Raw genomic sequence first — 17,317 nt, forward strand, 5'->3', positions numbered from 1 at the left:
TTATGAGAATTTTATATAACTTTCAAACACCAGTCTCAAAGAAAATTAAGCACTGGTTAGAAAATCTGCAGGAATAAGCAAAGAATTGATATCTTGTGTCTAAAGAGGGGACATGGGTGCTTAGGGACAGGGGTGAAGAAACTATATTTTTAACCCTTTTACTTCCCTTTTGAATTTTGAACCATGTATTAATGTATTACTGTTCAAAAAATAAACTTTAAAATGTTATAAAAATCATGTATAAAATGTACATTAACAAGGAATAACCACAGTAATTTGCTTTAACAGTACCTTTATTTCGATTATTAATTGAAACGATGAAAAGATGAAGCCATTTCATTGTCAATATGATTATCTTTTTAACAGAATTTGTGGTCTCTGGGCATGTTTAAAACTTCTGAATAAAATAATCTTTCCTTTTTACCATTATTTTGAAAGACTGCTTTGCTGAGTGGTAGATTAAGTTGAATGGAATGAGTTATTTCCTAACGATTACATTATATGCAGGTAGGGCAGCCATTTAGCCATTAGCTTAGGGAGAAATGGTGCAAGAAGTGAATGTAGGTGAAGAAAAGGAAGAGGTTAAGTCTGGCATTGATAAGAGCCAGCTTTACATGCTAGTGCTGCACACATGCTGAGACACTACTGCTCCTGTGCCCTTTTGCTCTATCCAGTACTCTATCCAGTACTGCGTAGAGTTAGGTGCCTGCATTCCTCATCTGTTGCTATCACCAGGTAGGGCTGGATTAAGATTTTCGCAGTCCTCTAAACTCTAAAAGGATAATGGTGCCCTCTCCCCTTACGTAATTAAAAATAGAAATTAAGTTTGGAAATGAATTAAGACTTAAAAGGGAATGCAAAACCTTCCTTCCTTCTAAACTTCGTAAAATAAAAATTCCGAATAAATTCATCGGTATTGAACTTTTTTTTTGCATTTTCCTCCATTGCTAGTACTTTAGTCTTAGTTCAGGGGCCCGTTCACAATCCAGCACTTTCCGGCCCTTGAACCCCACCCACCTGGCGGCTCACAGGTGTCAAGCCTACCCAACCAGGGATCTCCTCCTTCCCCCCGCCACCACCTGGCCCTTAGCCCCGCCCACTGTGCGCGTCGTCGTGACGTTAGCTCGCAGTCGCCGAAGGCAGGCAGCAAATGAGCGCAGGCGGCCGTGGCCCACAGTCGTACCCTCTCATGCGCTTGCGCGCTCGTTCTGGGCCCTGCGAAGACCTGGCGGAGCCCAGCGCGGATGGAGGCCTAAGGGCGGCGGGGGCGGAGCGCGCCGCGAGCTGGGGGCGTGTCCGTGGCGGGCGCTGTCTTGAGGAAGGCCGAGCAGCCGCCACCACGCTTTCAGTCGCGGCGAGACGCAAACGAGTCAGGCTGAGGGCCGCGGCGGCGATGCAGCGACGGCGGCGCCCTTCGCTGCCTGCCTCTCAGCTGCCCGAGGGCTGCGGGGGAGGCGGTGGCGGCCGCGGAGGCTGCGGTGGCGGAGGCGGGAGCGGGGAGGTGGAAGTGCAGTTCTCCGCCGGGCGTTTGGGCTCGGTCGCGGTCGATTCGGCGGCGGCGGCGGCGGTGGCCGCACGCAGCACCGAGGAGGAGGAGGAGAGGCTGGAGCGCGAGCACTTCTGGAAGATCATTAATGCCTTCCGCTACTACGGGTAAGGAGCCCTTGGGGGATCCCAGCTTAACCCGTCGGGGGCGTCCGCTGGTGCAGCTGACCCGCCGGAGCGGTGGCGCCGCCCGCGCTCGCCCCGCGACCGCCACGCCTACGGGGCTCCCGGACCGGGTCGCCTAAGCTGACCTTGGGGGCCCCGAGTCACCTCGCATCACCATAGCCCCTCTCGGCCTTGCACACCCACGTGTCTGCTGCTTAGCCTCGTGTCTTCTGATCTCAGGATCAGATTAGCTCTCTAGCCTTCCAAGCCTCGTGTAAGGTTTGTCTTTGAGGCTGATGGGGGTGACGGGAAAAGTGCTGTAACAATTTCAGGCAGAAGGTAGTGGTGGTAAGTCGTCCACTGCTGGGCATGATTTATTTGTATGTGTTGTTGATGTTCTCCAATCCATGGTGAGCCCAAGTTCACCTCCACGTGGGATGCGGTAGGACGCATTTACCCAAACGGTTGCCAGTTCTTTTGAGAGCCGCGTAAGATTTCGACCTCACCTGCCCCTGGTGCGGTGAACGTACCGGCACATTTGTGGTGAGCGAGCGAATGATACCGCTCAGTGTCTTTAACTGGTGAGTGACATTAACATCGGAAGTGGTCTGGATGTTCTAACATTTTCTAATTATTAAGGAGGGACTCGAGTGAAGGCACAACAAGAGCCATCTTTGTGATCTTATATTTTGCAAATATGTATCGAATTCTCACTGTGGCCTGGACACGGTGATGATAAGACTTTAAAACTTCCTAACTTCTACTTTTCTCCTAGGTGTTAAAATAGGTTAGTCAAAAATTGTAATTCCAAGATCTCAAAGGGACTTAAGTCAACTGGATTTTCAGGTAAAGGTAGTACTTTTATTCGTGTAAGAGATGAGTCCACCAAGGGACATGTTCTAAGTCTGCAGTTGTAATCACACAGGCATGACCTCCTACATCAATAAAACCGTTCCCTGTGTTTTATGCAAACTTTTTATATTGCTTGACTGTGACCTCCTCAAGGACAGGGACTGAGCTTTATTTTTATGTCATCAGTGCCTGCCATATATTATTAAAGCTCTATTTTTAACAAGTAAGACAAGGAGTAGTAAAGAAATACATTTGTAATTCCCAAATAGACTGTCAATTTGTGACCAATTGGTAACTAGTTTGTTACTGTTCTGAATTTAGTAACTTGCTAAATAGAAGCTTAAAGTTACTTAGAATTGGATTACATTTGTGACATGAAGTTTTGAAGTTTAGAGACCTTGATGAAATAATTTATTAATTAAATACAGGAATAGAAGCTGTGGACTGCATTACTTATGGAGCCCTAAAGGGTATTAGTAGCGTGGGGATTTGATTTGGTATCAACAGAGGGAGGAAGACAGACAGCCAGAGAATTGAATTTGATGTAAGTATTATGCCTGGAAGAACCATACAGGAAGGGGAAGCAGCTGACAGATAGCTAAGAGTGATGCAGAAAAGCCTGGTACATTTTCCTATCGAAAAATCTAGAAAGAATATTGAGAAATGTCTTGGGAATATTCTGGACCTAATTAGTTAAAATGTATGTTTGTACCGATTTCTAAAATATTAGGACTAATTTTGAATTGATAATTATGATTAGGTATTAGATGGACCTTTTCATTGTGCGGGCAGGGGGACTTTGACCTAGATCTAGGACCCAAGTGTGACAATTTCTAGTGGTTATGATACAGTGTCCTATACTCTCATCCCTCTACTTTACCAGTTTAATGTGGGATTGAGAAAAATTTCATTTTTAAAAAGTAGTCTTTACTTGTATGTACTCTCTTGATGAAACACTTCAGATATCTTGACTGAAAATAGAATACAATTAAAAATAAACTTTTAAAAATATCACTTAAAGGATTAGGGGAACAGAAAGCATTGTGTTACAGAAAACACTGGATTGTTACATTCCAACATTTTATGATCTTCTAGACCTGCACTGACCAGTACCTTAGCCATTAATCACATCTGGCTAAATTTAAGCTTGAATTAATTAAAGCTTAATAAAATTAAAATTTTATTTCTTTAGTCTCAGGAGCCACATTTCAAGTGCTCAATTCAATAGCCACGTCTGGCTAGTGTCTGCTGTATTGGACAGTGCAGATGTAAGTCTTTCTATCATTGCAATAAATTCTGATAGACAATTTTGTTCTAGACCTTTAACAAGTACTTCCAAATTTTAGAGTTTGCTTTTACTCTAAATGTCTTTTAGTCAATATGTAGGAGATTTAGATTAAAGGTCATTGGCATGAAATACCTTTTGATTAATGTTTTTTCTTTCCAATGGCTTCCAATTTTGTGCTTCCTACAGATTTTGCTTAGATAACATTCTGACTAAAGTAAAAATGATTATAGCATTGTACTGAATTGCAAAAAATGTTGTTAGCCTTAAAATACCACTCTTGTTATGAATGAAGATAGCTAGTCACATAGAATATACTGAAGTTGAAAGTCGAAGGTTTTGTCAGAAACATCCTACTTTTAGAAATAGTGGTTAGATGAGATTTTAAAAATTGAGATGTAGAGCTCATTTTTACAAGTGAGGGGATAGGCATATAAAGACACGAGTAACTTGCCCGGGGTTGCACAACCAAATTGTGGTATAGTCTGGCTTGAAATCCACAGTTACTCACTAAAATTTTATCCTGCATTAGTAAGCCATGATGCTCTTAAGACCATTTTAACCTTCTGTATTAAATAAATATTTTAAATGGATTGAGACAGACTTCCCTTCTGAAAAGATGCTTTCCTGTTTGGAATTCAAGAGTAGTTCTACAGGTGCAAAGGAATGGGTCAATGACCTTTCGTTCAGAGTCAGCGTCGGATCCACCCTGATGATAGGTGACTAAATCAGAGTTGGGGGTTACTGCCCAGACCAGCCTTCCAAAAAGAGCTGGAGGTAGATACCCTGAAGGAAAGGTGGCTCCTGACTTAAAGCATAGTTGGCATACTTTTTTTCAAGGACCAAGCAATGAATATTTTAAACTCTCGGGGCTAAGTGGTCTCTGTTACAACTATTCAGCTCTATTGTGTAGAAGCAACCATAGGCAATATGTGAACAAATGGGCATGGCTATGTTCTAGTAAAACTCTTTTTACAAAAATAGAGCAAGTAGCAAGGGGCCATAGTTCACCCACCCCTGTCTTAAGGCACATAGTTTTTGAATAAACTCAAAAAGAACGTGGAGGTTTTGGCTCGAAATAAATGATAAAGATTTATTCTAGAGTCTTGGGGTTTGGAAACTGGAAATATAACTAGGCAAAAACACAGATGTGTTCTGAAGAAGAAAAAGTTAAGAGCTCTTATAGTAAAATGTGCATTCTTGAGAATAATCAGTCGTATATTTTTAGTCTTAGGATTAGTCCACGATGGTTATCAGTCAGATGTTAGTTAGGCAGTCTAGATGGATGTCAGATGATCTGGATACATGATTACTTCAGGGGGATGATTAGAGGGTGATCTGGAGGTCTCATGTATATCTAGGCATTGTCACAAAACTGGAAAGTTTAGAAATTTAAGTTTCCAGGCTAATTAAAACAAGAATAGAATCATTTCCTCGTACGTCCACCTACTTGATTTTAGTAATTTAGCAGCTTGACTGTAGTGACTCCATTTTATTTCTTCACTCTAAATCTCATAATATAAGCATTTCCAGAATACTGAAGGTAGCCCCAATTATAATAGTATTGAAAAGATTGGACTCTTCTTAACTTTTATAAGACCTCAATTATTTTAAGAGAGTCAATGTGGATGTGTTGTAAACAGCTTTGCACACCATTAAGTAACCAAGTTTAAGGGATATGCTACCTCTCATCCTGCTCTGTGTAGTTACATCACTTCTGTTGCAGGAATTGACAGCAAGTATGTGTGTGGGTTCTTCTGACCAATCCATAACTTACCTCAACTTCTTTGCTATCATGGAAATAAGTAGTCTCCATGGAAAACCAAAAATGGCACCTAGGTACCCTAACTGAACATTTATTCATTGCATTTTACATATGCTGAAATATGGAGATTAAATAGTGATAAAGATGACACTAATATTTTGAAGAATTCATCTGATGGTGGGAGGGGGTTGGGGACAGCAACCTTAGGCAGCAAGCCTTTCAGTAATTTTTGGAAGACATAATAAGGGCCTGAGGTAAAACATTGGAGGGGGGGAGTATAATTTGCAGATAGTTTTATGAAGTAGAATCAAAAAGATCTTGGGCTTATTGTGTGGGCTCTGAGAAGAGACATTTTAGAATGACTTGTTAATTACTTGAGTGGATGTATGGTGTACCATTCATCACTATCAGCCATAAAGGAAGAAGTGCAAGTTTTTTTGTTGAGACATGTCACGTGCTAAGTTCAGTTTGGATATGTTAAGTTTTGAAGTATGGTCAGAGGGAGATTGTGGAGCATCCAATGCCCAAGAATACTAGGAATGTAGTACTAAAAGACTATTTAAACCTGTTGACAGTGAATTGTAAACTATTGCAATGCTGCTGTTTGTCTAACATTATGGCCAGTTTAGTGCTTTCAGAGTCATAATCTACTGCTAGGAATATAAATTGATACAATCTTTCTGAAAATCAGTTTGTATCAAGAGTCTTAAAAATATTTACACTTTCTGTCCTAGTAACTCTTCTTTGGGGAATTTGTGGTAATTAAAAAAAAAAGATTTTAACACAGTTTATCACATAGACAAGTGAAATATCTAGATGCCCAATATTTGAGAAAATTTTGGTTGCAGAAGATGAAACGATGAACACTCATTATAGTCATTTGTCATATAGTCATTTGAAAACTTTTCTCAGGCCTAGGAAAACTCCTTTAACAGGGATGAAGAATTACAAGTGCTTTTAAGACTTTAATGTGCATGTCAATCATTTGGAGGTCTTGCAAAAAAACAGATTATATTTTAGTAGGTCTTGGGTAGGGCCTGAGATTTTCCATACCAAACCACTTCCAATTGATCTGCTATTCTACATCCCCAAAAGCTAAAAATAGTTGCTTTTAGAGGAGGGATTACTAGTAGCTTTTTTCCCTTGAATACTTTTACTTTTCTGCATTTTTCATATTTTCACTGTGAACATACTAATTTTACAAATCAGATATAACTGCTATATTTGACTGGTTCCTTTGTTTTCAGGCACTGGACTAAGTATTTTGTATGCATTATTTTGTTACATTTTTGGTGAAACCCCATTGGATACAAAGAGGAGTATAATGGTACCTATGTCATAGGGTTTTATGGAGATATTTTTTAAATAATTTTTTTTTCAATTACAGTTGGTATACAATATTGTATTAGTTTCAGGTATACAGTGTAATCATTAGATATTTATATAATTTATATAGTGATCACCCTGATAACCCTATCTGACACCATACATAGTTATTACAATATTATTGACTCTATTCCTTATGCTATACTTTACATCCCCATGATTATTTTGTAACTACCAATTTGTACTTCTTAATCTCTTCCCCTTTTTCACCACCCCCACCACCACTCCCATCTGGCAGCCATCAAAATGTTCTCTGTCTCTGAGTTTGTTTCTGTCGTGTTTGTGTATTTTGTTCTTTAGATTCCACATGTGAGTGAAATCTCATGGCTTTTGTCTTTCTGTGTCTGACTTACTCCACTCAAGCCCAGTATCCTCTAGATCCATCTATGTTGTTGCAGGTGGCAAGATTTCATTCTTCTTATGGCTGAGTAATAGTTCATTGTATATATGTACCACTTCTTCATTATCCATTTATCCATTGATGGACATCCAGGTTGCCTTCATATCTTGACTATTGTAAATAATGCTACCATGAATATATGGATTCACAAATCTCTTCAAGGTAGTGTTTTGGGTTTCTTTGGATAAATACCCAGAAGTGGGATTACTCTCGTTTGTTTTAAAGTCTGTTTTGTCTGGTATAGCGTTTGTTTTAAAGTCTGTTTTGTCTGGTATAGCGTTTGTTTTAAAGTCTGTTTTGTCTGGTATAAGTTTTGCCACCCCAGCCTTTTTGTTTGTTTGTTTCCATCTTCATGAAATATCTTTTTTCATCTCTTTGTGTGTGTCTTTCGATCTTAAGTGAATCTCTTGTAGGCAGTGTGTGTAAGTGTCTTGTTTTCTTAACCATTTACTCACCCTGTCTTTTGATTGGAGCATTTAATCTATTCACATTTAAAGCAATTATTGACAGATATGTAGTTATTGCCATTTTATTATTCATATTTTTTATCTGTTTTCTTCTTAAGTCCCTCTGACATTTCTTGTAATACTAGTTTGGTGTTGAATTTTTGCTTTTCCTTGTCTGAGAAGCTCTTTATCTGTCCTTGGATTCTAAATGATAGCTTTGGTGGGTAGAGTCATCTTTGTTGTAGGTCCTTGCTTTTCATCACTTTGAATATTTCATGCCAATCCCTTCTGGCCTGCAAAGTTTCTGTTGAGAAATCAGCCGACAGCTTTATGGGAGCTCCCTTATAGGGAGCTGCATTTGAGATTCTCTCTTTGTCTTTATCCTCTGGAATTTTAATTATGATGTGTCTTTGTGTGGGCCTGTTTGGGACTCTTTGCGCTTCTTGGCTTGTATGTCTATTTCCTTAGCCAGGTTAGGGAAGTTTTCTGTCGTTAATTCTTTAAATAAGTTTTCAATTCCTTGCACACTCTCTTCTCCTTCTGGTCCCTATGATGCAAATGATGGTACGCTTGATGTTGTCCCAGAGGCCCCTTAAATTGTCCTCGATTTTTTTGTGTTCTTTTTTCTTATTGCTGTTCTGATTGTTTTCTACAATCTTCTAAATCATTGATTTAATCCTCTGCTTTATATAATCTATTGTTCATTCCCTCTAATGTATTCTTCATTTCTGCTTGGTTCTTTTTTGTGTTTTCTATCTCCATTTTTATGTTTTTTGTCTCTGTGTTAAAGTTCTCACTGAATTCATCTACTCTTCTAAGTTCATTGAGTATCCTTATAACTAGTGTTTTGAATTCTGCATCTGGTCGATTGCTTGTCTCCTTTTTCTTTAGTTCTTTTTCTGGAACTTTGATCTGATCTTTCATGTGGGACATGATTCTTTGCCTCTCCATGTCGGCTGCCTGCCTGTGTTTGTTTCTATATATTAGGTAGGGCTGCTGTCTCTCCCAGACTTAGGAGAGTGACCTTAACTGATCACCTGAGCCAGGTGCCCCAAGTATGTCCCTTGTATGGGTTGTATTTGCCCTCCTGTTGAGACTTGGTTGCTGTTTGCATGTCAACAGGAAGGATTGACTGTTGAACTGATTGGTTGTGAGGACTGGCCAGTGAGAGGTTGACCCTATAGAGCAGGATTTGTTTTAGTAGGGCTCCAGGGCTTGCCCAGTTTGGGAAAGGCCCCACTGCAGGCCAAGTTCAGCTGTAGCCTGTGCCCTGCTTGGGGCTACCTGGCAAGAGTCACCAAGCATCAGCAGATGGCCAGCACCCATGCTGCGCTTAGAGGTACCTTGAGAGGCCAAGCTGTGAACCAAGGTCGGCTGTGACTGGCACTGGCCTTGGGGCTGCTCTGCAAGAGGTACAAAGAGTGCTAAGGCCAGATGCTGCTTGTTTGGGTTTTATGAACCTTTGAGAGATTTTAGGAAAGTCCACAGTATGAGCCAAGTGTCTGGAAAAGCCTCTGGAGGTGGCTTGGGTGGACCCAAAAGTTGGGTGGGGTGGGGTCTTGGAATTACCAGGGTAGGACAACCAGTGTTAGCCAGGTTGATGGAGACAGATATGGTGGCCTCCTGTGTCTGCATGCCAGGAGTTGGGAGGGTTCAACAAAGAGACAATGGATTCTGCCTGCACTTCTGTCTGGGAGGAAGTTACCCCTCACCCTGAAGCCAGAGAACTCAGTTTCTCTTCATATGTACCTGGTGCCTTCAATGTGTTGCCCCAGTGCTAGAGCTCAGAGCAAGTGAACTGTCAGCGCATAAGTTTGCATGCAGGCCCCTTAAGAGCAATGTCTGTGACTTAACTTAAGCCACCCCCCGTCTCTCTCAGCCACAATCTCTGCTGGTTTTCACAGACGGAAGTTGTGGGAACTTTTCTTCCCAGCACTGGAACCCTGGGTTGGGGAGCCTGGTGAGGGGCTAGGACCCTTCTCTCCTTGTGGGGAACTTCACAGCCGAGATATCCCTCACGATTCTCAACCACCCCATCCAGGTGTGGGACCAGCCCGTTCCTTGTCTCTGCCCCTCATACCAGTTGCCCTCCTACCAGTCTTCTTGAGGTGGCCTCCTCTGTGTCCCCAGTTATAGCACCTTTGTTCAGCTAGACTTTGGTAATTTCCAGTGGTGGTTTTTCTGTAGTGTAATTTTGATGTGGTTGTAAGAGGAAGCAAGCACAGTGTTTACCTACTCTGCCATCTTGACTGGAACTGGAGATTTTTCACAATAATCTATGTTATGTGACTTGGTTTAGTGCCTGGCATTTACTAAATCTCAACAAATGATAGATTCTGTAATCATAATCATCACTGTTGTTATGTTTTACAGAGAAAAGAAGTAATTTGCCAAGGGTCACATAGCAAATAGGTGGCATAACCTGGATTTCAATCCAGATCTATTTGACTCCAGAGCTCACTATTATAAACTGAAGGAGAGAAAAGGCAAACATCAATACAGCCACTGCCAGCTTATCTTTTCACATTGCCTATAAGCCCCCCTAGAACATCACTACACGCAAGCTTCTGAAAACATGTCTAGTTTTTTGCTTAAGTTTTGTCAGAAACTTCTTCAGAACTTCTTTTTTCATTTGTTTATCAGTAGTTATTATTATCTTTATTTTATTTACCTCCCAAAACAGCCCTGAATTATCACTGTTTACAGATGTGGAAAGTGAGAGTCAGGTAGTTCAACTTGCCAAAATTATATATTTAATTTGTGGTTAGGCCAAGATTCACACATAGCTTTATTTAACTCCAAAATCTATGGTCTTTTTACTACACCATAGATATAAGATCTTTGCATGGTTAGGATTGCCAGCTAAAAATTCAAGATACCCAATTAAATTTGAATTTCAGATAAACAATGAACAATTTTGGTATGGCGAATGAAGTATTTGAGACATTTTTAAAATACCACTGTTCAGAAATTAGAGAGTAATTTGCTATAAAGTAAAAATGAGAATTATTTAGATAGAGATACAGGCAACCAAATGAAAGAGAGTATTTTTAAGTTTAATACTGAGAAAATGCCAAAGAACATTAAAAGAAACATTTATTTGTTAATATATGTAAATTGTAAAGAATGATACAGTGAACATCCATAAATCTACCACACAGTTTTAAAAAAGAACATTATCTTATCCCTTTTTCCCCAAAGAAATTACTTTCCCGAATTTTCATTTCCTTGCTATCCTAGTAGTTTTTCTACATATGTTCAGTCCCTATAATATATTATTTGTTTTTATATAAAATGGAATTATATATTATGTATTTTTCTGCAACTTGATTTTTCAGGAAATATTTATATTCCTGAGCTTTATCCAAGTTATTGTGTGTAGCTATAATTTATTAATTTAACTAAATCCCATTGTATGACTATACTGTGCTTTCTTTGTTCAGTCTACTGGTGATGGATTTTTGGGTTGTTTCCAGATTTTTTATTTGTTATTTATGACAATGATGTGATGAAGATTGTTCACATTTCATAGTGACCATTTGCAAGAGTTTCTTGAGTATATGTTTGGGAGTATAATTGCTTGGTCATAGAAAGTGTGCACGTTAAGCTTTACTAGGTAATGCTACATTATTTTCCACAGTGGTTGTCCTAATTTACGTAACCACTATCAGTCAACATATACATATTCTAACTAGTCTACATTTTTACCAACATTTCATATAGACAGACTTTTAAATTTTGCCCATCTGATTGAAATAAAATGGCATTTCATTGTGAATGTAATAGTTAACTTTTAAAAATGATGTTCTTTTGAAATTTATAAATAGGTAGTCCCCAGTGTGACCTTTAGAGTTATTTGGTAATTTTAGAATGCAAAGTGTGAATATTGTCATGTAAAATGGCATAAAATTTCCATTTTTCATTTTTTACTACCTTTGCAGTATATAAAATTATGATATTTTGAAAAATTCAACTTATGTTGGATCTTAGTTAATTTCAAAACACATTTTATATATATTCTAAAGTAATTTCAGAGCAGCATTCTATTACTTGATGAACTCTATAACGTTCAGCTGGTTTTGCTGAAAATTTTAAGTTTGGAAATCAAAATCTTAAAAATAACTTAGTACACAAATTCTGTTTATCTCTCTCTTTTATCCCCTTTTAATTGGTGCTGATGTTTACTAGTTATAAACAGTTATCTTTTGGTTGCTTAGAGAACTTGTAATAAGGTAGAAACAAAATTTTCTAAGTAGGTATCTTTTAAGAAACAAAAAGGTTGCGACAGGACAGTATCCAACATTATAAGGAAATAATTGTACAGAAAGACAACCTTAAAATAAGATTGGCCTCTTCTGAGAATTTTTTGCCAATTTAAAAAACTCCTTTTATGTTTTAGCACCAGTATGCATGAGCGAGTGAACCGGACAGAAAGACAATTTCGATCACTTCCAGCTAATCAACAGAAACTACTTCCTCAGTTTCTTTTTCATTTGGACAAGATCCGGAAATGCATTGATCATAATCAAGAAATACTACTGACCATTGTGAATGATTGCATACATATGTTTGAAAATAAAGAATATGGAGAAGACGTATGTAAAAGTTTGTTCTATTTTTTATTTTAGGGCTTAACCTCTATATTTTAATGTCTGTATCTTTCTTGATTTCATTTTTATAAGTTTGCATGGGTCATTTGCGCTACTCAGGGCATGTTTTCACTTATGTGTTCAGTCATTTGATTGGACTTAGTAGAACAGTATACCAGAAACTGAATTTGTTCACTAATTATTTTTTCTAAGACTACTAAAATAATCTTTGGCATTTTGATACACTTTCAAATACTGTTCTGGCACATAGAGTTTGTGACTTAAATTTTTGTAACAACTTTACTAGCTACATAAAATTAAACTCAGTATCTGGTATCTGTCGATAGTCATCTTTTATTTTAAGAAATTATTTTCACTTATGAATCTCAAGGGACTGGCAGTAATAGAAACTGAAGTCCTCTTTTTGTATCCACAGGATAGATACAGTTGGGCCACTCCAGTGTGAGCCTCTCCATGCTGCCTCATCAATGACCTGGAGGGACTTTCTTTTCTCTCTTAGAGAGAGAATGTTCGGTCTCCATAGCAGCTCAGTGCTGGTCCTCTCCTGAGTAAAGAGTGTTTAATTATATGGTAGTTTCATGATTAATGGACCATAATCTATTGAGGGTAGAAGTGAGACCACCACACTCTTTTCATTTAGGATCTCAAGCTGCACTCGAACCCCGGTTGAGGTGAGAGGCCAGTGATTTATCCACTAACCCATCTATATAGCCCCTTAGTAGCATGTCTGTTTAACCATATTCAACATTGATTTCTCAGGAACTAATTGATTTCTCTTTTATAAACAGGGCAATGGAAAGATTATGCCAGCATCTACATTCGATATGGATAAGTTAAAATCCACTTTGAAACAGTTTGTGAGAGACTGGTGTGAAACTGGGAAAGCAGAAAGGGATGCCTGCTATCAGCCAATCATTAAAGAAATTTTAAAAAATTTTCCAAAAGAGAGATGGTAAATAGTATCTTGTTTTTAACCAGTTTATTTAAGATATCTGAGACATTTCATAGTCTTGATTCATTTTTATGGTTGCTGTGTGCCTTTATTCTTTTCATGTGTGAGTGTGTGGTTTTATATTTGTTTTGGGGTGCTTTGTGTGAGGTTGCAGTTAATGTTTCGAATAATTTTTGCTCTAGCATTTACGGGAAATTATCTAGAAATTACATAATGTGGTTAGATTGGATGTTCATTATCAGTGATGTCTTACCTTTTTATAATTTGCTTTATGGCAGAGCAAAAACTGCAAACTTTGAATTTTCCTCATGACATATTTGTAAGCAAATGAAGGATTGATAGCTTAGAACAGAGATTCTTCACTTTTTTATGTCATGAAAACCTTGAGTAGTGTAAAGCCCATAATCTGCTTTTCAGAATAACATTTGTAAATGTCTAAGATAAAATACATAGGATTACAAAGAAACCAGTCATTTTGAAAGATAGTTATCAAAATACTTAAAAAGCAAATTTGTGATATAATCTGCTTTTTATCATGTATCATATTAAATAAAATCTAGCAGCAAGTGTTATTGTGTTTTGAAAATACTGAATGGTATGTATATTTTGAGAATCTTGACAGCTAATAAGAAGTTAAAATATATGTGGTTTGTTTGGTGATTAAGTCACAAGTATTTCTAAAACTACTGTTGTTTGTTGCCCACATTTATAATTGAAGAAAAAATATCAGTTAAAAGTTAATGAAATTAAAATGTAATTTTGTTTTTCTTATCACCTTCTTAGATCCAGTGATTTCTCTCCATAGACCCCTTGGGTTCATGGATCTCAGGTTAGGAACCCCTGACTTAGAGACTGTATGTTTAAAGAGAACCACTGAATGGAGTTTAGTCTGTCATTTAAAAGGTCTTTGTAGAGAGGCTCCTTTTCCTCATCTCTTTCCCCTCCTTAATGATTAACATCTCTAAGTTTGGTATATACTTCCAGAAATTTCAGTACTTGTATGTGTGTATTCTTCCTCTCTTTAAAAAAAAAAACCAAACTATTTCAGAATAACTTCAAAATTACAAATAAGTTGTATGAATTATACAGATAGCTCCCATATACTAAATTCGTCAATTCTTAACATTTTACATTTGCTTTATTATTTCCTTTACCTGTTTCCCTCTCTCCTTCCTTCTCTCACTTCATGTGTATGTTTAGTATATACATATACATTAAATATATATACACAATTATTAAGCCATTTAAGAGTAGTTTATGTATATCTTGTTTTTTGTTGCTTTAAACTTCAGAATAATGATATTCTCTTACATAACGATATTTTCTTACATAAACACCAAATTAAAGAAATTTAACTGAATACTGTTTTCTAATTTACAGTCTATATTCAAGTTTTATAAATTATCTTGATAATGTCCTTTGTAACACTCATTTTTTTTGTCCAGTCTAGAATCCAATCCAGAGTACTGTATTACATTTGATCGTAATGTCTTAGTCTTTTAATCTAGAATAGTTCTTTGGCCTTTTTTTGACTTTATGACTTCATAGTTTTGAAGAATGTAAGGAAGTTATTTTATAGACTATTCCACAGTTTGACATTGTCTGACATTTCTTCATGATTACATTTAGACTATATGTCCCCTGTCAAAATAATATATAATTGATGTTTCCTTTTCAGGATACCACATTCAGTGACATACAATGTCTGTCAGCCCATCATTGATGATTTTAATTCTGATTACCCAATCAAGATGTTATTTGGTTTCCCTACGGTTTAGTTCTGTTCCTGAAACTAATAAGCAATTTCTGGGGAGACACTTTGAGACCATGCAGTTAATATCCTGCTACTTCTCACACCTTTTCCCTCTTAGAATTATCGCTCATTGATGATTCTTGCATGAACTAACCTATGCTATGATGATTGTGGAATGCTGATTTTCTAACACTACAATTATCAGTCAGCATTCTACTATGTCAGTATATCTATTATCAGGATGGACTCATGGTTCCCATTTTATCCAGTTATATTCAACAGTTATAATCCATTATTGTTGTTTTTTTATTTTGTTTTCACATTGCCTCAGATTTAGCCAACAGGAATGCTTTCAATTGCCTCCTATGTCCTTTTGGCAAGGCATGCCCCAGTCTTTTTTTTTTTTTTTTTGAGCACTTCCTTACTTTCTGGCACAGTAAGATGTTTCAGTCACATCTTGTATCTACCCTAGTTCAGTCCTGGAATGGGGTATACTTTTTAAGGACTTGGTTCCTTTTAATGCAGAATAGTGTATAGAAACCAAGATCTGGCACTAGGCATGTTCATTGTTAATAAGATGTCATTGCTTCTGGGCCTTTCTGTGGAGAGAACACACACACAAAATCATGAGGTTACACTGATACCTCCAATTCATCCAACCCCACTGGGTTTTTCCTTGGCTTCCTTCATTCTCTATATCTGTCTGCTTTTTTCCACAGTGAGGACTCTGGCTTCTGACAACATCAATACATTTACTTATTTACTCAATCCTATAATAAAAATAAAATGGTTTCAGAATTGCTACATCCATACCACTATGAAAAAAAACAAAACTACCCAAAGGAGTTCAGGATTAGCTAGCCATTATTTTTCTTCCTTAACCAGAAGTATTTGATAAAAATATTCTTCACATTTTGTTTATTTATTTTAGCTCCCCTTCAACCTTCTCACCCTCAGTGTGGTTGTCTTTTATTGGAAATTCAGTACATTGAGGTTTATTTGTTTCTGCTTGCTTTCAGTTCTAGGATCTTGTGATCCTGGTCCCCACCTCATCCTTGTCGATATATTTTTATTTTTTGATTTGTGGACGACTATTAAGTAGGCAAAACTAGACAAAAAGTGGTGTTCAGGAAAAGTGTAATTTCTTCCCCTGTTCCTTCTATACCCCATCTTACCCTCCACCCTCAATCCCACACCACGTGTAGGTAATCAATATCACTGATTTCTTGTTTATCCTTCTTGTTTTTGTTTTTTATGAAAGTAAATAGATACATGTTTTTAAGTACCCCCCTTTTCGTACACAAAATGTAGCATACTGTATATTTTATTTTGCACTTTGCTTTTTTCACTTAACAATACATCCTAGAAATAGCTACATATCAGTTCTCAGTTCATGGAGATATTCTTCCTAGGTCTTTTTTTTTTTTTTTTTTTACAGCTTCAGAGTATTTCAACCAATCTCCTATATTTGGTTATTTAAGTAGTTGGCAGTATCTTATGATGATAAATAATGCTATAGTTAATAATCTTAAGCCTATGTATCTTTGTATTGTTGGAAGTATATCTTTAGTGAAAATTCTTAGGTGTGGGATTGCTGCATTTGGATGGTAAATGTGTGTGTAGTATGGTTTGTGTACTAGTTATCCATTGCTGCATAACAAATTACCACAAATTTAATTGCTTAAAACAACACACATTTCATGGTTTCCGTGGGTCAGAAGTCTGGGCAAGGTTTAACTAAGTTCTCTGTGTATAGTCTTATAAGGCTGCAATCAAGACGTCTGCTGGGCTGTGTTCTCATTTACAGGCTCGGCTGTGGAAGTATCTACTTCCAAGCTCATTCATATTGTTGGCAGAATTTATTTCATTGTTGTTTCAGGCCCTGGCTTCTTATTGACTGTGAGCTTTCACAAATGGCCACTTCATCAAGCCAGCACGGAAAGTGTAGAGCAAGCAGGCGCCAAATGGAGTCTTACATAATGTAACATAATCATAGGTGTGACATCTGTTCATTAGAAGCAGCTCATAGGTTCTGCACACACTCAAAGGGAGGAAATTATAAAGTGATGTGACAGCAGAAGGTGGGGGTCACTTTAGTGTCTGTCTGCCACAGTTTTTGCCATATACCCTACTATGAGAGTTGTACTGTTTTACCTTCCTACTAGCAATGTATGAAAGTGCCTGTTTACTCACAGCATAGCCTTGCCAAACATATTAT

General features: G+C 37.7%; 1 protein-coding gene across 2 annotated transcripts in view; it reads left to right on the forward strand.

Annotated features, from left to right (window-relative positions):
- Positions 1 to 1,291: 1,291 nt before the first annotated feature.
- CARNMT1 (carnosine N-methyltransferase 1) overlaps positions 1,292 to 17,317 on the forward strand; it is a 44,088-nt gene continuing 28,062 nt past the window's right edge. Inside the window, exons 1-3 of one of the 2 annotated variants that reach the window (XM_023521941.1) lie at positions 1,292 to 1,653; positions 12,184 to 12,379; positions 13,183 to 13,346. In XM_023521941.1, coding sequence (XP_023377709.1) covers positions 1,394 to 1,653; positions 12,184 to 12,379; positions 13,183 to 13,346 — 620 coding nt within the window. In that variant the 5' untranslated portion in view covers positions 1,292 to 1,393. The remainder of the gene's footprint in view (positions 1,654 to 12,183; positions 12,380 to 13,182; positions 13,347 to 17,317) is intronic. The other variant, XM_011377899.2, reaches the window with a different exon arrangement.

Source organism: Pteropus vampyrus, unplaced genomic scaffold (assembly GCF_000151845.1).
Source record: "Pteropus vampyrus isolate Shadow unplaced genomic scaffold, Pvam_2.0 Scaffold324, whole genome shotgun sequence".
NCBI classification, from domain to species: Eukaryota; Metazoa; Chordata; class Mammalia; order Chiroptera; family Pteropodidae; genus Pteropus; species Pteropus vampyrus.